Source organism: Tenebrio molitor, chromosome 8, assembly GCF_963966145.1.
Source record: "Tenebrio molitor chromosome 8, icTenMoli1.1, whole genome shotgun sequence".
Taxonomy (NCBI): domain Eukaryota; kingdom Metazoa; phylum Arthropoda; class Insecta; order Coleoptera; family Tenebrionidae; genus Tenebrio; species Tenebrio molitor.
The window spans coordinates 19051281-19070132 of record NC_091053.1 but is presented as its reverse complement, the minus strand read 5'-3'; the positions used below and the strand labels follow the sequence as shown (position 1 = coordinate 19070132).

Genomic DNA, 18852 nt, shown 5'->3' with positions numbered 1-18852 from the left:
GCGAGCTCTTGTTAACAATTAAAACATTTGACATAAATTTCACAGAAATGCCACCATAACTCATGCCACACAAAAGTTCCTAGATTATTTCACAATTAAATTTTTGAGTTTTTATAAAATTAATGCGACAAAGTAGAAAAAAATAGTATATTACACTCGTTTTACAAGATGCACTATGACACTCGTGTCTCTTATCTATGCTCGTGTCACAATCAAGCGCCTTATAAAACTCGTACTATCCATTTACTAAACTCCCGCACTGTCAAAGTGTTTGCAAGTTGCCGCACTGTCGTTCAGAGACTAGTAATTTTTACTTTAACGTTGGTGCAAAAATTAGAAATTTCAAATTTGAAGTTAAGTTTAATAAATTCGGTTTCTTTCAATCAAAATATTACTTATCAACGGTCAGAGAGAAGCAGGGTATTGTTATTTATTGTTTGGAAAGAGGAGAATTAACTCCATTAATATAACCACACTTTTGTTGTTGACGTTCTTATAACTAGATTTTGTGTACAGGCAACTGAAAAGGTATGTCACCATAGGTACACTCCAAAGAAAATTAAAAAATTTGACACTGACAGTGCGGGAGTTTAATAAACGGATAGTATACGCTTGCCTGGTATCGTTTTCTGTAAAGTCCCTAGATATATCTAGGGACTTTAGTTTTCTGACGATTGCCGCGCCGCCTCGCGGAGGGAGCGCGCAGCTTTCAGTTCGTGTTTTCAAAATTCCGCCTGTCTTGCCATGTAATATCACTCCTTAAAACACACGAATTTTTGAAATTTTCGCATTCAAATGTACAATAAATCATGTAAATAATAATAACTTGCGGCTTTCAGTCGATTAATACGAGCTGAATTGTTCTTTTAGGTCTCAGGGCGCAAAAGGCATTATTTACGCTCGCAAATTACTGTATAAATGAACTTCATTTTGATACGACTTTACAAAAATATCTATTATGCGACAAAAATTTCCATTAAACGATGCTACTTCTAATTTAAAAAAGACAGACCAAATTTAAAAGATCCGGCAACAATGTACTATGGCGGACAATAAATTTAGGCCGGCAAATTTCTGACGTTTCAAAAAAGTCAATGCAAGCGACCATTTATTGTCATTATGACTGATGTGTCAGTTTCTCAAACTGAAGGTTTTCAAGCTGTTTGGCGTTTTCTTTGCCTTTTTCGTAACTTACAGATCATGACGCACTAGCATAACTGATTTGTTGTAGCACTTCTCTCTGGTGCACGCTTCTTTTCCCAATTTTAATTTTTATTATCGCTGTCACGATGACAAGAATGACGAAAATCGAAAATGGGGTTAGTTGAACATAATGCCAGCTTCACACTTTGATGTCAACTCAATGACAGGCCGGCCTAAATTTATTGTCCGCCATAGTACCAATTCAAAAAATATAAACTTAAACTGAAAACAACCTAACCTAACCTAACACAAGAAGTGTCAATTTCCTTTAGGGAATTTAGTTATCACCGAGGTACTGCCAACAAAAGCACTAGATGGTCATAGCCAACTCGGTCCCAAAAAGATCGTGAATGCCTAATAAATACTTCCATTCGTTTTCGGTCGGAATAAAAATCTTTCCATTAGGATTGAAAAAAAAACGTAAGATTAAAAAAAAATCAAAGTTTTGAATGTTTATTTTCTTTTCTTATGCAATCCAGCTCCATGTCCGAAAAAATAACAAACATCAGCGTTAGTGAATGAACGTGGTTTTTGTGTCTCGGCGCCTCTGAACAGCTTTTTGTCCCTTTTTATTCAACGAAAGTGATCGTAGTTTTCATGTGTATAATGTTTTAACTTGATAACTAATATTCTTGTGACCACCAAACTATTTTCAGTGGCTTCAATGTTGGCATTATTTTTCACTTTTAAGATTTATCATTATTAACTATTTTTAAATTATCATTTGGGAATTGTAAAATATGGGATTTGAATACCTATACGAGTATACTAAACATAGACTCATCCTGTATAATATTACGAATACAATTTAGGCTTATGCAACCAATTATGCGCAAAGTATTGATATTTGTTGATCGGTGACGACGCCACCTAGCGACATAAGTTGACAATTTTAAGGTAACCACGTATAGAATTCAACATGAAGTTCATTATTTCGGCGTGAGGAGAGAGTCATAAGAAAATTCTCATTCGTTATTAACATTCATGACTCGATATGCTCGCGTGATGACAGTGTTTTTTCAGTATGAAATCAAGAGAAAATCCATCTAGACGAATGTGTTGTGTAGTGGCATGTCACAATAACGAAGGGAAAAATCCAGAATTGCGTTTTCATTGCTTTCCTGGAAGAGCATGGGAGAAGGAACGTAGAGCAAATTGGATACGAGCGGTTAATCGTGGCCCTGAGTACGTATTCGACACATATTAGAAAATTAATATCGTTTTTATTGATCAATTGTACTAAATATTATTGTATGAAAGGGATGTTTCAAAATAAGATACCTAATAAAATACATATAAAAGAAAAAACATCTAGAAAATCACTTTACTTTTCAGAGCATGTAATGATGGTTGCATATTCTCATGTCTAATTGAACTTAATTTCATCCCGAAACGCTTTTGGAAGCTCTAATAAATCGAAACATGAATAGCCGCTAAAATGCTTTAAAAACAGAGATTCACAAAACGTTACTGTGAATGAGGTTGCCAAAAAACACCTTAAATACACAGACACAAAAACGAGTAAGAATACTATGAATGAAAACCAAGTGAAAGGAAATCCTTTTGCACCTTTTTTGCGTTGCACTCGATAACTTTTTAATCTTAGAATTTTACTATTCGTCCCAACGGCGTACTTAACTTTTGTGCTTTTCTACCCTCATGCGGAGGTATAGCGCAACATTGATTGCACGTGATTTTGACAAATGGTCTGAGGATCCTAGGGTTTTAAGTTTCAATATTTTGATCTATTTCGATTTCAGCCTGTATGTATAAAAAATATAGTGATGGATAAATGACCGGTCATTTATTTTTGGTCAAAGTTGACCGGTCCTTGACCGGTCAATTACCAGTCATTATTGGTCAAAAAGTAGGAACTAGTTAAACATCACAAAATGATTCTTTCAATGTCAAGGATTATTTTAATACCAAATAATGGTTCTTAATTCCATTTTTTATAAGATTTATTGATCGATAAATTATTGTTCTAAAATTGTGTAAGTGAGGTTAAGTTTGAATTGTTTGAAGTTATACTTTGATTTTTCTTTAACATGTTTGCTTGAATTTGAACTTTTTGTTAATTTAAAACGCTTTAAAACTTTCAACACAACTGTGTGTGTGTACTTTCAGTTTTTTAGTTTCTTTTAAAATACTTAAACATTCGTTTAGAATTTAAAAAAGTATGTAAGTATTTAATGAAAATAAAAATATATCGTGTCATGTTAAGAAGACACAAAAACGATTGAAAAACAAAAACCACTTCTTCTTATTAGATAAAAAGCTTAGGTGATCGTTTTACACAATGATCTTTATTAAAGTTTTAGATGTTCCATTGTCATAATTTACTTATTTATTGTCATAATCGATTTCCTCGTTGTCAGCAGCTACGTAAATGACATCAGACAACCCAACATAACCTCATCTCATCAGTCAAACAGTCATCATATCCTATAATCTTCAACATTATAAGCGGGAAATTTAAATTTTAAAAATGACCGGTCAAATACGTCAAGTCATTGACAATTATTGACCGGTCAAATGGGTCATTGACTAAGTCAATTACCGGACCTCACAACACTAAAAAAATACGTATACCTTCGGATTCTTATGCAGCAAAAGTATGAAAAATATGCGCATAATTATGCAAACATTTTGAAAAAAATATTCATCTTTTGAAAAAATATACAGGAAATCTGCAATTTTTATGTTGTTATTAATCAGTTTTATCTTTTTAATATTCGCTTTTGACAATCTTAACGTAAATAATTACATAGGTACCTATAATAATGTTTGCAGCAAGTATGGTCAGCCTTGGATGCCTACTCTAAGTACTAGAATATGTAGTGCACATTTTGTTGGTGGAGTTAAATCAAATGATCCTAGAAATCTTGCGTACAATCCCACTATATTCCCTACACCTTTAGAAAGTGTCAAGAAAAGAACAGCTAGCAGAGTGAAATGGAGTACAGTGGAGAGTACTAGCAAAGACTGTGGTCAAGGTTGTTAAATATTTGTTTATATTTAGATAGACTAAGAATGATCTTTTTCAGGATCTGTTCAAGAAAATAATCCTCGTGGTATTATTGAACCCAAACAAATACAGATGAAGACAAAAATACCAAGAACAATTGACTTTCCCCATTCACTTAATGTTGAGACTAAATCATTCATGAGACAGTTGGGAGGAGTTTCTTCATCATTTTTTGAACAACTGCTCTCGACAATAACATTAAGGAACGACGAACGCTTTCGAAAACTTACAAAAAGCAACCGACTCCTCTTGTTTCTCATGAAATTTAAGTTGGGAGTTACGTTCTACGATTTAGGTCGTTTCTTCCAAATATGTTCGGTAACAGTATCGACAATTTTCTTCCAAATCTTAGAAACTTTGACAAAAGCGACCGCTGGATGGATTACTTGGCCAAATCGAACCGAAACATCTCCACCTGGCTTTCACACCTACCCTGAGTGTACAGCAATTGTGGACTGCATAGAAATAAAGTGTGACCGTCCAGGAACTGCATACCACAAACAAGAGTTATACTCGGTTTATAAGAGAAGTTGCCTTTTCAAGTTTCTGGTGGGGGTAACTTCAGATGGTTTCATTTGCTTCTTGTCGAAAGCGTTCTGTGGAAATTCGAGAGATGATTTTGTTATGCAGGATTCAGGTTTTTTGAACCTGCTGAAACCACAAGACGTGATCATTGCTGATAAGAGCTTTTCAAAGATGGAATCACAAATAGCGGAACGAAAAGCAACTTTAATGTGTCCTTCGAGTCGTAAGGGCTTGCAGAAAGATGCGAAAGATAGCTACGTAGTAGAATCGAGCAGAGTGTGTATTGAAAGAACTTTAAGAAAAATAATTGGATTTGGAATTCTTAAAGATAAAAACTTGGATTTAGTCCCACATCTGGATAAGATAATGCACATATGCTGCATTCTTACTAATGAGCAAATACCAGTTAAAACCGAACCATTGTACTGACTCTACGAAAGTTGACAGTCGTGAGACTGATCTAACTCTCTGATTTGAATTTGAGGCTGAATAGTTTTTTATACCTAATGTCTGTTATGTAAATAAAAAAAACCTCACTTTATAACGTAATAAATTCTTACCACATTACTTAACCGCACTAGTGCGGTAGAGTATATTTTTATGACATTCAAAAGAAAAATTAATAAATTAATTCATCATCGAATCTTACTTTCGTAATGGGATGTTCAATAACGGAGAATAGATACAGCGCTGTTGCCTGTTTGGCCTAGTTTTGGGAGAAATATCTATTGTAAATTTTAATTGAAAAAGGTATATGCAACCCAAAATATTTCCGTGCATTCCAGAACATCTGAACCTCATCGACGTATTGATATGAACTACTAATCTGCGACTGCGCATCCAAATCGTATGGAAAGAGAAGGGAATAAATGGAGGGTTCGTTTTCTCTCTCTCTCTCTCTATCCCTCTCTGACATTTTCTTATTGGCCTTCCCCCTTCGATAATAAATGGTGTCTCAAGTAAAGTTAAGTTCCGTAAGTGAAAGTAATAGTGCCCCGCATTAGCTGTTTTAAAAAACAAACAGATTTTATAACAAAAAATGGTTGTTACATGTATTGTCTGCAAAAGGAAGCGGCAACCAGAAGATGATTGTATCTACCACTGGTAAGTTCGTGAACTTAAAATGTAAAATCTCAGTCGTATTCCTAACCTATAACAGAAATTAATTATTGTTATATGTATTTTGTAATAGTTTTCCAAGGAATCTGGAATTGCGAAAACGGTGGTTGGATGCTTTGAGACTGTCTGGGTTTATGCAGTCTTGGAGGGTTTGCTCCAATCATTTTAAACCCGAAGATTACTTTCCTGCGGTTGTGTCTGGTAAACCCAGGCTCCTCAAAAGTGCTGAACCTTCTCCAAATTTAAAAGGAAAAATTAGTATGCACACGTCTGATGATATCGAGTAAGATAACTATTATGTCGATGCTGAACCTCGTATAATACAGGTTATGATAAAGTAATGCACAAAATTTAGAAAACGTACACTAGTTATTCATTTTTGAAAAAAATACAAAAACATGTCCCTACAGTAGGGAAATTTCCCTAAAGTAAATTAAGGAGATAGAAATCTTGGATTTTCTCATGGGTTATGTATGAGTCATGTCACTCAACACTCATATCATATCTGCGCAAACGACGAATGACGAATATCGGTCTTAAGTAGGACCAATCGGAAAACAAGAAAACATCGTCATTCGATAGGTTAGTTTCGTCTTGTAGACGTCATCGTGGATAGTGTTCTTCCACGTGTTATCGAGTTTGCTTCTTTATCACGTGTTCGGCGACTTTTTCTACCATTCGTGATTTTTGGTAATTTTTTTCTTAATTCAATACAATTACATAAGTCTGACAACACTGTACACATTTAGCACGGTGCGCAAAGCGATGCGCAATCGTAGCGACGTAAACGGACGTAAACTATAAACCATAGACCAACGTAAACATAAGATTACAGTTTGTAAGTGTTCCCTATTTTAAGAATCAAGAATACATTCCATTTATTGTGTGTGTCACGTCGCTGTAAGTATGTATTTAAGTTTCAGAGGAATCAAGAGCAAAATTTATTTTTTACAGAAATTAACTGTAAACATGAGTAATGCCAAACGAGTGGTTCATGGCCAAGGCCGCGAAATTATTTATAGTGTGTATAAATTCATGAAAAAAGAAAAAGAACGAGGTAAAGTTATAATTCCGTTAAATCGCTTGCAAGAGAGAGTAGCCCAAGCTACTGGCGTTGGAGTCAGCACCGTAAAAAGAATAATAAATGAAGGTGCTACGATAGCAGAAGGTAGCAGCTTTAAATCACCACGAGAAAAAATAAACAAACCAACGCCAAAATCATCACTGGATGCATGTGAAGAGGAAATAATCCAAAAAATAATTCATAACTTCACAGCCACCCAGAAAAGAAAGCCCACGATGCAAGCTGTATTTGATGCAGCAAAACTGGAAGGTGTGAATTTTGCAGGTAAAATTGATTCATTCAGAAAGGTGGTTAAAAAGTTGGGATTTCTTGGGAAGAAAACTGAGAACAACAGGCAAGTATTGATAGAAAAACTGGAAATAAATTTAAATGGATTGACTGTTTGAGAAAACTAAAAAGTATTCAGGCAGAGAATCCAAGACCTCTACATAATTTGGTCTGCTGAATCATAATCAGTTTTGTCAGTTTTAAAAATCTTGTCCCAGATTTTGTAGATTTTATTTTATTCAATTCAGTTGTTTTTTTACTTAGTAGTTACGTATGTCTTTTTTTCCCTTTCATTATCTTTCATTCAGTGTACAGTAGCGAGCATTAAATTTTGGGCATCAAGGTCATTTTGAAATTTCCCGCTACTGTCACAAATTAAAAATTTTGCCTGCTTAATTAGGGCCAATGTCAATAAAACGTCATTAAAAAAATTGTCAAAGTTTTATTCTAAACATGCAAAAATATGGTCCCAATATCGTATTTTAACAGAGTAAAAATTATTTTGCTGATAGAGACGGATGTGTTAGAAGCTAGGGTGACAACACAGTTAGGACTTCCAAAAAGTTGACAAGACAAATATAATTTATTAGAGGTTATGTTCGTTCCACATCAGAGCACTTTCTATTGCGTCAACGAATGACCTTGAACACCAAAATTTATTGCTCGCGACTGTTATTATTACTATAGTTAAAAGAAATGTATTCATTCAACATTATGGATAACATAAGAAGTATTTTAAATATGTTAGAAGAAAATATGTTGAATGTCAAGCTCGTCATCTTATGTGAATAACCCTGTATGTAACCATGAAAAATCAACTTAAATAAAATGATGAGTTTTATTCTTTTTTGCATATCGCAATGAAAGTGGCACTTTTTTACACGAAAAATCGTAGTGAAAGTATGTAGTACTTTTTTGCATCATTTTATTCCATCTCCTTGTCAAAGCATACCAATTCTTTTTTTTTTTGTTATCTTTCATAAATCCTTTTAGACCAAATTTCTCAACTTACATCGATATGCAAAAAAATAGTGTGTACAACACGTTATGAAAGTCTTTTTTTTTTCACTTATTTGCTTGATTAACTCGGGCTACGCCCTCGTTAATCAAACTGCAAATTCATGAAAAAAAGTATGACTTTCGTAACTAGTTGTACAATAGTTATTTATTTTTATTGTAAATTACTAAAAAAAGTAGGTATGCTTTGACAATCATCTTCAAGGAAATGGAATAAAATGATGCAAAAAAGTACTACTTTCACTACGATTTTGCGTGTAAAAAAAGTGCCAGTTTCATTATGACATGCAAAAAATAACTATTAATATTCGCTTTTGATAATCTGAACGTAAATACATAATCATAATAATTTGTTGATTCATAATTTTTGCAGTAAGAATGGTCAACCTTGGGTGCCTAGTGAAAATACTAGAATATGTAACGCACATTTTGTTGATGAAGTTAAATCAAATGATCCTAGAAATCTTGCGTTTAATCCAACCATATTGTCTACGTATTTAAGTGCTGTTAACAAAGGAACAGTTAGCAGAGTGGAATGGAGTACAGTGGGGAGTACTAGCACAGACTGTGGTCAAGGTTGTTAAATATTTGCTTATATTTTGATAGATTAAGGCCCGGTTGTATCAAGCTTAGTTAACATCGTGTCAGCTAACAACGCCCATTTGATTGGCTGATTCAAATAAAATGTTAAATATCATCCAGTCAGATCGCTTGACATTATGTTAACTTTAACAAAGACTTGACATCGCTTTATGCAACCGGGCCTTAGAATGATCTTTTCAGGATCTGTTCAAGAAAATAATCCTGGTGGTATTATTGAACCCAAGCAAATACAAATGAAGACAAAAATACCAACAAAAATTGACTTTCTCCATTCACATAATGTTGACACTAAATCATTTATGAGACAGTTGGGAGGAGTATCTCTATCATTTTTTGAACAACTACTCTCAAAAATAACATTAGGGAACGACGATCATCCTAAACGTTATCGAAAACTTCAAAAAAGCAACCGACTCCTCTTGTTCTTGATGAAATTAAAATTGGGAATTCCGTTCTACGATTTAGCTCGTTTTTTCCAAATAGGTACGTCAACTGCATCGAGAGTTTTCTTTGATATGTTAGAAACTTTGACAGCAGCGACCTCTGAATGGATTACTTGGCCAAATCGAGGCAAAACATCTCCACTTGACTTCCACACCTGCCCTGACTGTACAACAATTGTGGACTGCATAGAAATAAAGTGTGACCGTCCTCAAACTGCAGACCAGAATGAAGATTTACACCCTTTTTATAAGAGAAGTTGTTTTTTCAAGTTTCTGGTGGGGGTAACTTCAAACGGTTTCATTTGTTTCTTGTCGAAAGCGCACGGTGGAAATTCGAGAGATGATTTTGTCATGCAGAATTCAGGATTTTTGAACCTGCTGAAACCACAAGACGTGATCATTGCTGATAAAAGCTTTTCAAAGATGGAATCACAAATAACTGAACGAAAAGCTACTTTCATGTGTCCTTCGAGTCGTAAGAGCTTGCAGGAAGATGTAGAAGATAGCTACGTAGTAGAATCGAGCAGAGTGCGTATTGAAAGAGCTTTAAAAAAAATTAGAGGATTTGGAATTTTTAAAGATAATAATGTGGACTTATTCCCACATCTAGATAAGATAATGCACATATGCTGCGTTCTTGCTAATGAGCAAATGCCAGTTCAAAACGAAAAATCGTACTGACTGCGAAAGTTGAGAGTCGTGAGACTGATCTAACTCTCTGAGTTTGAATTTGACCCTGAACAGTTTTTTATGTCTGTTAATTAATAATTATTAATAAAAAATACCACCCTATAGTGTAATAAATTGTTTTGTAGTCATAGCCTTCAAAGTCGGTTATTCCCGGTTATCCTCGATTTCCCGCACGTTTTTACCTTGCCGCAGAAACTAGGGAAAATTGCATTAAAACTTATAAGGTTGGTATTTAATGACGTAGATAGACGAAAACCTCAATTCCCTTTAAACTAAATGGACGTTTCAACATGTCATTTGCGATTGTAACGTTAATTCTCATCAGCACAATAAATAAGTAATTTTGGAATAATACAAATACAAGTGCAAAAAGGTATTCGCTACCAACGCTTTAAATTATAAAAATCTAGTAGTCAGCGCAAAAGATTTTGTTTTTAAATATTTTTTTGGCTTCAACTCTAATTGACATGTTTATTCATTTTCAACAGCTGCGGTATCTTAATTCTTTCACACTAAGCAAACGGCATGGAGTGTGTAAACAATTTTAATGAGTGAGACAAGTTTAGTGAGTTGGCACTCCCGAATAATTGGTGCGACCAATCATTTGTCAGAGAATTGTTTGTTGATTCGCTTTCTAGGTTAAGATTCTAGAAATAAATAATGAAAATCGTAGGACACTCATTAATGACCAATAGAAAAATTAGTTCACGAACCATAACCAAGACAACAAAAAAATTTCTTGCAAATTTTTTGTATCTAACTAATTAATAAGCGGAAATTTTTTGATGTTAAAGATGTCAAATTTTATTAAATTACACAATTTAAAAATGGATTACTTCTTTTCAGAGTGTGCGTCGTTACGATTTTCTTACCGAATCTGCATTCGAGCATTAATTCATATTTGGAAATTATTTTTCGTGCATTCCAACATTTCCAACAACGTCCTAATTAATACGACGTCGTTGGAACGCACTCAAAAAAAGCTCCTGAAAGAATTATTGCTCTTACTCTTGTGTCAAAAATGGATTACTCCCTAGGATTTAGGGATATTCGTCATTAGGTTGCCATAAATTTGGTTAGGTTGGAGGCTATGTGGTTTCTAGTGACAAACAAAAGATATCCCAAAAATGTAAGACAGCAAATTAATTGTAACAGTTGCAAATGATTAATTTCTGGCTAAGTGATAGATGATTTTTCGTTTCACAATCAATTTTGGTTACTGGCGGCATATTTATTTGGATTTAATCTCTCAATTCAAAGTAACCAACCTTTGGCATTCAAAATAACTTTTGAAAATTCTAGTTACACACAACATGAAAAACGTTATTTCCCTAAAAGTTCGAATTCTAGGGAGTAATCCATTTTTGACACGAGAGTATGAGATTATAAGTGCCAATTTGATTTATTTTGACTTTCGAGCTGTCATATTTGAATCTGATAGTTAAGTCTACCAACATAAAATCGTGAATGTGTTGCCAACAGAACAAAAATAATTTCAATCAAAAAGTCGTCCGGTACATTGTACATCCACAACATCGGTATTCGATATGGCAACATCGCACTGGAACGAGGAACGCAACCCGATTGCCATGTTTATTGTTTACGTCTGAGATCCCGCTTGTGCTTGTGCAGGATTACCTTCGCTGCAAGTCTGTATTTAAGTGTAAAAATAATTAAGAGCAAAATTCATTTTTTACAGAAATTACCTGAAAACATGAGTAATGCCAAACGAGTGGTTCATGCCCAAGGCCGCGAAATTATTTATAGTGTGTATAAATTCATGAAAATAGAAAAAGAACGAGGTGCAGTTACAATTCCGCTAAACCGTTTGCATGAAAGAGTAGCAAAAGCTACTGGCGTTGGAGTCAGGACCGTACATAGAATAATAAATGAAGGTGCCGCGAAAGGAGACGATAGCGATGTTAAGTCACCACAAAAAGAAGTTGACAAACCAACACCAAAATCATCACTGAATGAATGTGAAGAGAAAATAATCCGAAAAATAATTCATAACTTCACAGCCATCCAGAAAAGAACGCCCACCGTTGAAGCTGTATTGGAAGCAGCAAAACGTGAAGGTGTGAATTTTACAGGTAACATTGCTTCGTTCAAAAAGTTGATTGAAAAGTTGGGATTTCCTGGGAAGAAAACTGAGAACAGGCAAGTAGGTATTGATAGAAAAACCGGAAATTAAATTTAAACGAATTGACTGTTTGAAAAAACTAAAAAAGTATTCGCGCAGATATTTCAAGGTCACAGCCCATGAGAGAATCCAAGACCTGTACATAATTCGGTTCTATCGCTCGACCTGTTTATAACATTCTGCTGAATCATAATCAGTTTTTAAAATCTTATTTTATTTTATTCAAGTTCAATTTGCTGCATCCGGAACCATTAGTTGTTTTTTACTTATCTAGCATTCACGTTGTTTTGGCATACGGGGAGGCCATGGAAAAAAAAGCTGTCTGTTTTATTAGGTTATGTTTTTCTAAGTTTGTGGTTATAAATAGCGTCCTTGTCTAGTGCATTGTTGTCAGTTTTACATACTACAGGGTGAGTAACAATAACTGTTTCAGTTTGCAATAAAAAAAATACATGAAATTTTCAAGACTGTGAATTAGATCTATTTCGGTTTGTTTTACTGACAGTTGGCATACTTACATTTCAAATTTAAACGTCTTGGTTTGTGTAATCTTTTATTAATAAAATGGTTTTCTCGTTGGAACATGACATAAAAGTCACCAGAATTTATTGCCAACTCAAACAGTAATTGTTGCTCCCACAGTAGTTTGCAATAGAAGAATACTCAGACTCAGAAATCGCGGGAAATTCGTCAGCACGTTATATACTTAAATAAAATGATAAGTTTTATCTCTTTAATATTCGCTTTTGTTAATCTGAACGTAAATAATTATAATAATTTTTTGATTAATAATTTTTGCAGTAAGAATGGTCAACCTGCGGTGCCTAGTAAAAATACTACAATAAGTAGTACACATTTTGTTGGTGGAGTTAAATTAAATCATCCTATAAATGTTGCGTTTAGTCCCACCATATTCTTTACACCTGTAATTAGTGTCAACAAAGGAACAACTAGTAAAGTGGAATGGAGTACAGTGAAGAGTACTGGCACAGGCTGTGGTCAAGGTTGTTAAATAAATATTTGTGTATACATATTTAGACACACTAAGAATGATCTTTTTCAGGATCTGTTCAAGAAAATAATCCTCCTGCTATTATTGAACCCAAACCAATAGAAATGCAGACAAAAATACCAAAAAAAATTGACTTTCTCCATTTACATAAAGTTAACACTAAATTATTTATGAGACAGTTGGGAGGAGTTTCTTCATCTTTTTTTGAACAACTGGTCTCTGCAATAACATGTCCTAATCCCTTTCGAAAACTTGGAAAAAACAACCTACTCCTCTTGTTCCTGATGAAATTTAAATTGGGAGTTACGTTCGACGATTTAGGCAGTTTCTTCCAAATACGTCCTGTAACAGCATCGAAATTTTTTCTTGAAATGTTAGAAATGTTGACAAAAACGACTTCTGGATGGATTACTTGGCCAAATCAAGCGGAAACATCTCCACCTGACTTCCACACCTGCCCTGAATGTACGGCAATTGTGGACTGCATAGAAATAAACTGTGACCGTCCAGGAAATCCACACCACAAAGAGGATTTAAGCTCGTCTTACAAGAAAAGTTCATTTTTCAAGTTTCTGGTGGGGGTAACTTCAGATGATTCCATTTGTTTCCTGTCGAAAGCGTACGGTGGAAATTCAAGAGATGATTTTATCATGCAGGATTCAGGTTTTTTGAACTTGTTGAAACCACAAGACGTGATCATTGCTGATAAGAGCTTTTCAAAGATTGCATCACAAATAGCGGAACGAAAAGCAACTTTAATTTGTCCTTCGAGTCGTAAGGGCTTGCAGAAAGATGCGAAAGATAGCTACGTAGTAGAATCGAACAGAGTGCGTATTGAAAGAGCTTTAAGCAAAATAAGACGATTTGGAATTTTTAAAGATAATCAGTTGGATTTAGTCCCACATCTAGATAAGATAATGCACATATGCTGCGTTCTTACAAATGAGCAAATGCCAGTTAAAGACCAAACATAGTACCTACTAACTCTGCGAAAGTTGAGAGTCGTGAGGCTGATTTAACTCTGTGAGTTTGAATTTGACGCTGAATAGTTTTTTATAATGTCTGTTACGTTAATAAAATCTCATCTTGTAGCGTAATAAACTTTTACTACTTTACCGTACGAGTGCGGAAAAGTATATTGTTACAACATTCAAAAGAAAAATTAATAAACAAGTTTCTGATAAAATTGAATTGTTAGTGATTGTCTAAACATGTTTTGTGAACCAAGTTCATTCGTTTGTAACAAATAACGAACGAAACAATGTTTCACACTTACCTAATCCTGTTCCTCATCGCGGTAAACTGGGACTTATTTAAACGTTTTTTTACCAAGTTTCATTCACAATTCGTACAGTATAACAAGAAATCAAAACTCGTTTTACCCAAAGAAGGTTGTCTTTTTTTCCTTCAAGTTAAAAGCAGCGATTATTGAGTTCCAACTTGTAATTGGAATTCAGCAGCTGTAGGAAAATGAATTTTAATTGCACCATTAAATTTCGGATCAATAGATGCAATGCATTCTCTGCGATTAGAGCACAACCTACACCAAAATAATATTTATTGGATTCAGAATAAATGAATAAATTTCAACTCCAGAATGATTTATTGAGATCAAACAATTCATATAAATCTTCAAACTGGATAGTTTTAAGTTTAAAATAGGACGACAAATTTATTTCGGTGATTTTTGTTAGTCGTGGTTCCTCGCCATAAAAGCCACTTTTTGAGCCTTTTGCACAACTTCGACACAACTGACTTTTTTCAGAAGTTTGCAATCTTGAAAGAAGCCTTCGTATCTTGGAAACCCGTTATTTCCATCGTTGAAAGTGGTCATTCCTAAATAAATGAATAAATAAAAAATATGTCTTCAATATTTTTTTACCTAAGCCCCATATTTTCCCTCCGCTAAATTGTCCTTCATGTTTCATCCCATCTGATCTCCAGAATATACCATATCCGTGGAACCAGCCGTCTAAAAATTCACCCTCGTATCTGAAACAAATGTAACAACAAAATTATTCCACTTGGATTTTGTTCATTTCACTTACTTGGCACCATCTGAAAATGTTAGCATTCCGAAGCCGTGAAATAAACCATCGTGGAAGAAACCATCATATCTAGTGCCGTCTGGGAGCAGCAAATGGCCATATCCGTGACGACGTCCTGTGCTGTTCCATGCTCCAACATAAACGGCACCATTCCCGTAACGATATCCTCCAGTTTGACCCACACTGGCTAAGTAGATTAAAAATAAAAGCAAGACGTCAGGATAAGTATATAAATGGAGTGAGATATAAAATAATGTGTAATTTTACAAATGCACTTGGTTGGTGGTATGAAAGCATAAAACATTTTTTACTGAAAGTATTTCATGTAAAATATCAAAAGAACATTTTCATGATTACGATACTCGCTGTTAGTAGGTATTAGTTGTTTTTGAAGAACTAACAATTTGTTTCAATAAAAACTGAAACATTAGATTGTGATGAAATTTTTCGAATTGTCACTTGTCTTCTTTAAATGAAAATAACAACACAAAAATTTAAAATAAGAAATTCTTACTAATCTTCATTGCGTCTGAATCGTAGCAAAGCGCTAACTAAACTAGTCAGAACATTTTCATTGGAATGGCTTCTCTGTTACAAATAATGCTAATCCAATACGTATAAATACGTAAGTAAAACCACCTTGCTATAAGGTCGGTCCAAATGAAGATGGTTGAATCATAATCAATCAAGTATTTACAGTTTCAACACTTTCTTTCATTATTGCGTCACGTTGAAAATTTTGGAAGTAAAATTTAAATACACGTCCTTAAACGACATTAAAATAGCTATTTTTGTAATTTGCCTCCATTTTGATTCTCTAATAGACATATTAACGAACGCGACGTCATCATCTGGGATGTCCTTATAGCCATTATTTCACGGAACATTTTACGAAAATTTTTAGGTTGGCAAAGCTTGATCCGTCATGCGTGTCAGTTTAAATTACAAAATGTGCAAAGAATTATTTATCAGGATTTATCAGGCAACAAATTCGCGACCGTATTTTTGGCAATTTCACGTATTTCAGCGGGCGTACATGAAAGATTATCTTTCATATTCGTGTTTTGTGACAAAATTTGGATGAAACAAAAGGCGACTTTGAAGACTTGATCAAATTTTCACTTTTAAAATTAAGACATTACCAACCGCCACAAAAATCCCTAAATCGAGGAAAGTAAACATTTTTGTTTAAAAACGGCCCAAAAATGGCAAATTACAAAAAATAGTATAAAAAACTCGTTTCATAAGGCCATGAAGCACTCATTCTTTAAAATAACTCGTGGCTACGCCAGTCGTTTTTTAATCTTGAATTCGTGCTTCAAGACTGGTCTTATGAAACTTGTCTTTTAAGTTTTAATATACTATTATGTAATAAGTTGCAAAATAAATGTCTTTTGTAATTTGCCTCCATTTTGATTCTTTAATAGACATATTAAAGAAAGCGACGTCATCATCTGCGATGTCATTATAGCCATTAATTCACAAAACTTTTTAGGTTGGCAAAGTTCGATGCGGAATTATCTTGTCATGCATGTCATTTTACATTACAAAATGTGTCAAGAACAGGAAGTGTCCAGTGGAAAAATTTGACCGTATTTTTAGCAATTTCACGTATTCCAGGGGGCGTACATGCAAGATTATCTTGATTATCTTCCATATTCGTGTTTTGTGACAGAATTTGGATAAAACAAAAGACTAGATCAAATTTTCACTTTTAAAAATAAGACATTAGGTACCAACCGCCACAAAAACCCCTAAACTGATTAAAATAAACATTTTTGTTTAAAAAGGGCATTAAAAGGGCAAATTACAAAAAACGCTATAAAAAAAAAACCCGTCTCATAAGACCTTGAAGCCACTCGTTTTTTAAACTTGAATTCGTGCTTCAAGACTGGTCTTATGAAACTTGTTTTTTAATATAGGTATTAAGGTATTATTCTACTATTAGCAAATACTGTGTAATTTTTTGTGAATTATTGGTGCATATAATTAGTATATTATTTAATGAGCCTGTAATGTAGTAATGTAGACAATTAATTCACAATGATGAAGTTTACACACGAGCCAAAAGTTCGTAGATTACAACACTCGCTTTGGGTTCTCGTGTATACTTCATCCTTGTGCTCAGTAGATCCTCGTGAATAATGGTCACTGTGTGCAAGTCACATACGACGTTTTATCTACGACTCTTAAATGAAACATGCAAATCATACAACTATAATACAAACAACTTGGCCGGTCATAAAATAAATTAGGTAGGCAACCAACATTACTGTACATCGTGGGATTTTCGATGTCCAACGGGGTATTCTGAAATTAAGGGCAAGGGCGATCAAAGGTATTTTAAACATATGTAAACGCATAAACCATTATTTGGTTAAACTATGATGTTTATAGTTTGAGAGAAGCGCCTTGAAGAAAAAAATTGAACGGGGTAAAATTCAATCCCATACCATAGCTAATAAAGGAGACATGGTGATTAAATCTGCATATTTCAAGAAAAATTAATTTCGTTTTTTCAGTTTTTTGTCTTTTTCTATAAAACTAAGAAGGTTAAACTATGATGTTTATAGTTCAAGAGAAGCGTCTTGAAAAGAGGAATCCAACGGTGTAAAATTCAATGCTATATAATAGCTAATAAAGGAGACATGGTCCATTGAATCTTGAATCTGCATATTTCAATAAAATAAATTAATTTCTTTGGTTTTTTGCGTTTTTCTAGAAAACTGAGAAGGTTAAGGTATGATTAAAATACCGGGTAATTTTAAATGATTGTGACTTTTTTTCTTAGGTTGGGAACATTTTTCATACATTATTTTGGCAAACTTGATACCATAATCAACATATTGGTGTACGTACGTCATTTTGACATTTTATGTATTAATAAATTGTGTCAAATAGGCGAGAACGCCTATGTTTATGTCAACTGTCACATTAAAAAGCAGAATAACCAACAATAATATTACCAATCTATGAAAAAAAGTCACATTTATTTAAAATCACCCGGTATTTATACGGGTGATCAAGAAGGACGACTGTTTGAGTTGGCAATACAATTAGGAACAATTTTTTATTCGGCTATTTGCAACACTGCAACCGGATATGTTTTGCTGATTTATTTGACAGATATTTGATGTAACATTAGCAGCGACAAAATGATAGGTTATGAGAGTAAAATTTAACGGTAAAAAGAAATTAAACTTGAAATGCAGAACAATGATCTAAAAATTAATTTAAAAAAATGCCCGAAGTGCCCTTCATTTGGCTCTAAACATACCTAAATTAACACTTTTTTTAGGCTTTCGAACAGATTCACCTGCATGTTTAATTTAATTTGAAATGTCAAATATTACTTGTCAATGATGCGGCTGTCATCGTCAAGCCGTCAACAACCACCAAGGAGTTACCCCGTGATGCGTGATCAATGACTGAGTCTGTCGGCAATGAAACAAGTGAAAAATATTGGTGGTTTTTTGTCTCGTAATTAGCACTGACCGGATGTTTCAACTTGATACGACATTAAAAGAAAATTAGGTTATGTTTATGCTATTACCGGGTGATCAAGAAGGACTCTTTAAGTTGGCAATACAATTAAGAACATTTTTTTATTCGGCTATTTACAACACTGCAACTGGATATGTTTTGTGGGTTTATTTGACAGATATCTGAC

At 34.0% G+C, this 18852-nt stretch overlaps 2 protein-coding genes across 11 annotated transcripts; one reads left to right on the top strand and one right to left on the bottom strand.

Annotated features, from left to right (window-relative positions):
• The first annotated feature begins 1990 nt into the window (after positions 1 to 1990).
• LOC138136803 (uncharacterized) lies at positions 1991 to 14320 on the top strand. Of its 10 annotated transcripts, XR_011161438.1 has the most exons (9): positions 1991 to 2388; positions 3997 to 4199; positions 4251 to 5860; positions 5949 to 6775; positions 6830 to 7293; positions 8617 to 8819; positions 9027 to 12139; positions 12924 to 13126; positions 13186 to 14320. XR_011161438.1 is itself a non-coding variant. In XM_069056112.1 (4 exons), exons 2-4 carry the CDS (start codon positions 6845 to 6847, stop codon positions 14106 to 14108), a joined length of 1575 nt encoding a protein of 524 aa, XP_068912213.1. In that variant the 5' UTR covers positions 6624 to 6775; positions 6830 to 6844; the 3' UTR covers positions 14109 to 14320. The 10 variants fall into 10 exon arrangements, 3 of the variants coding, with proteins under 3 accessions (XP_068912213.1, XP_068912214.1, XP_068912215.1); XR_011161439.1 differs by lacking the exons at positions 8617 to 8819; positions 9027 to 12139 and having other exon boundaries at positions 6830 to 7297; XR_011161437.1 differs by lacking the exons at positions 1991 to 2388; positions 3997 to 4199; positions 4251 to 5860 and having other exon boundaries at positions 6624 to 6775; positions 9027 to 9329; positions 9384 to 12139.
• A 403-nt stretch (positions 14321 to 14723) lies between these two features.
• Positions 14724 to 17660, bottom strand: rtp (retinophilin). The gene is made up of 4 exons (XM_069056121.1): positions 15697 to 17660; positions 15183 to 15369; positions 15017 to 15126; positions 14724 to 14970 (listed from the first exon to the last, which is right to left on the bottom strand). Exons 1-4 carry the CDS (start codon positions 15704 to 15706, stop codon positions 14825 to 14827), a joined length of 453 nt encoding a protein of 150 aa, XP_068912222.1. The 5' UTR covers positions 15707 to 17660; the 3' UTR covers positions 14724 to 14824.
• Positions 17661 to 18852: the final 1192 nt, after the last annotated feature.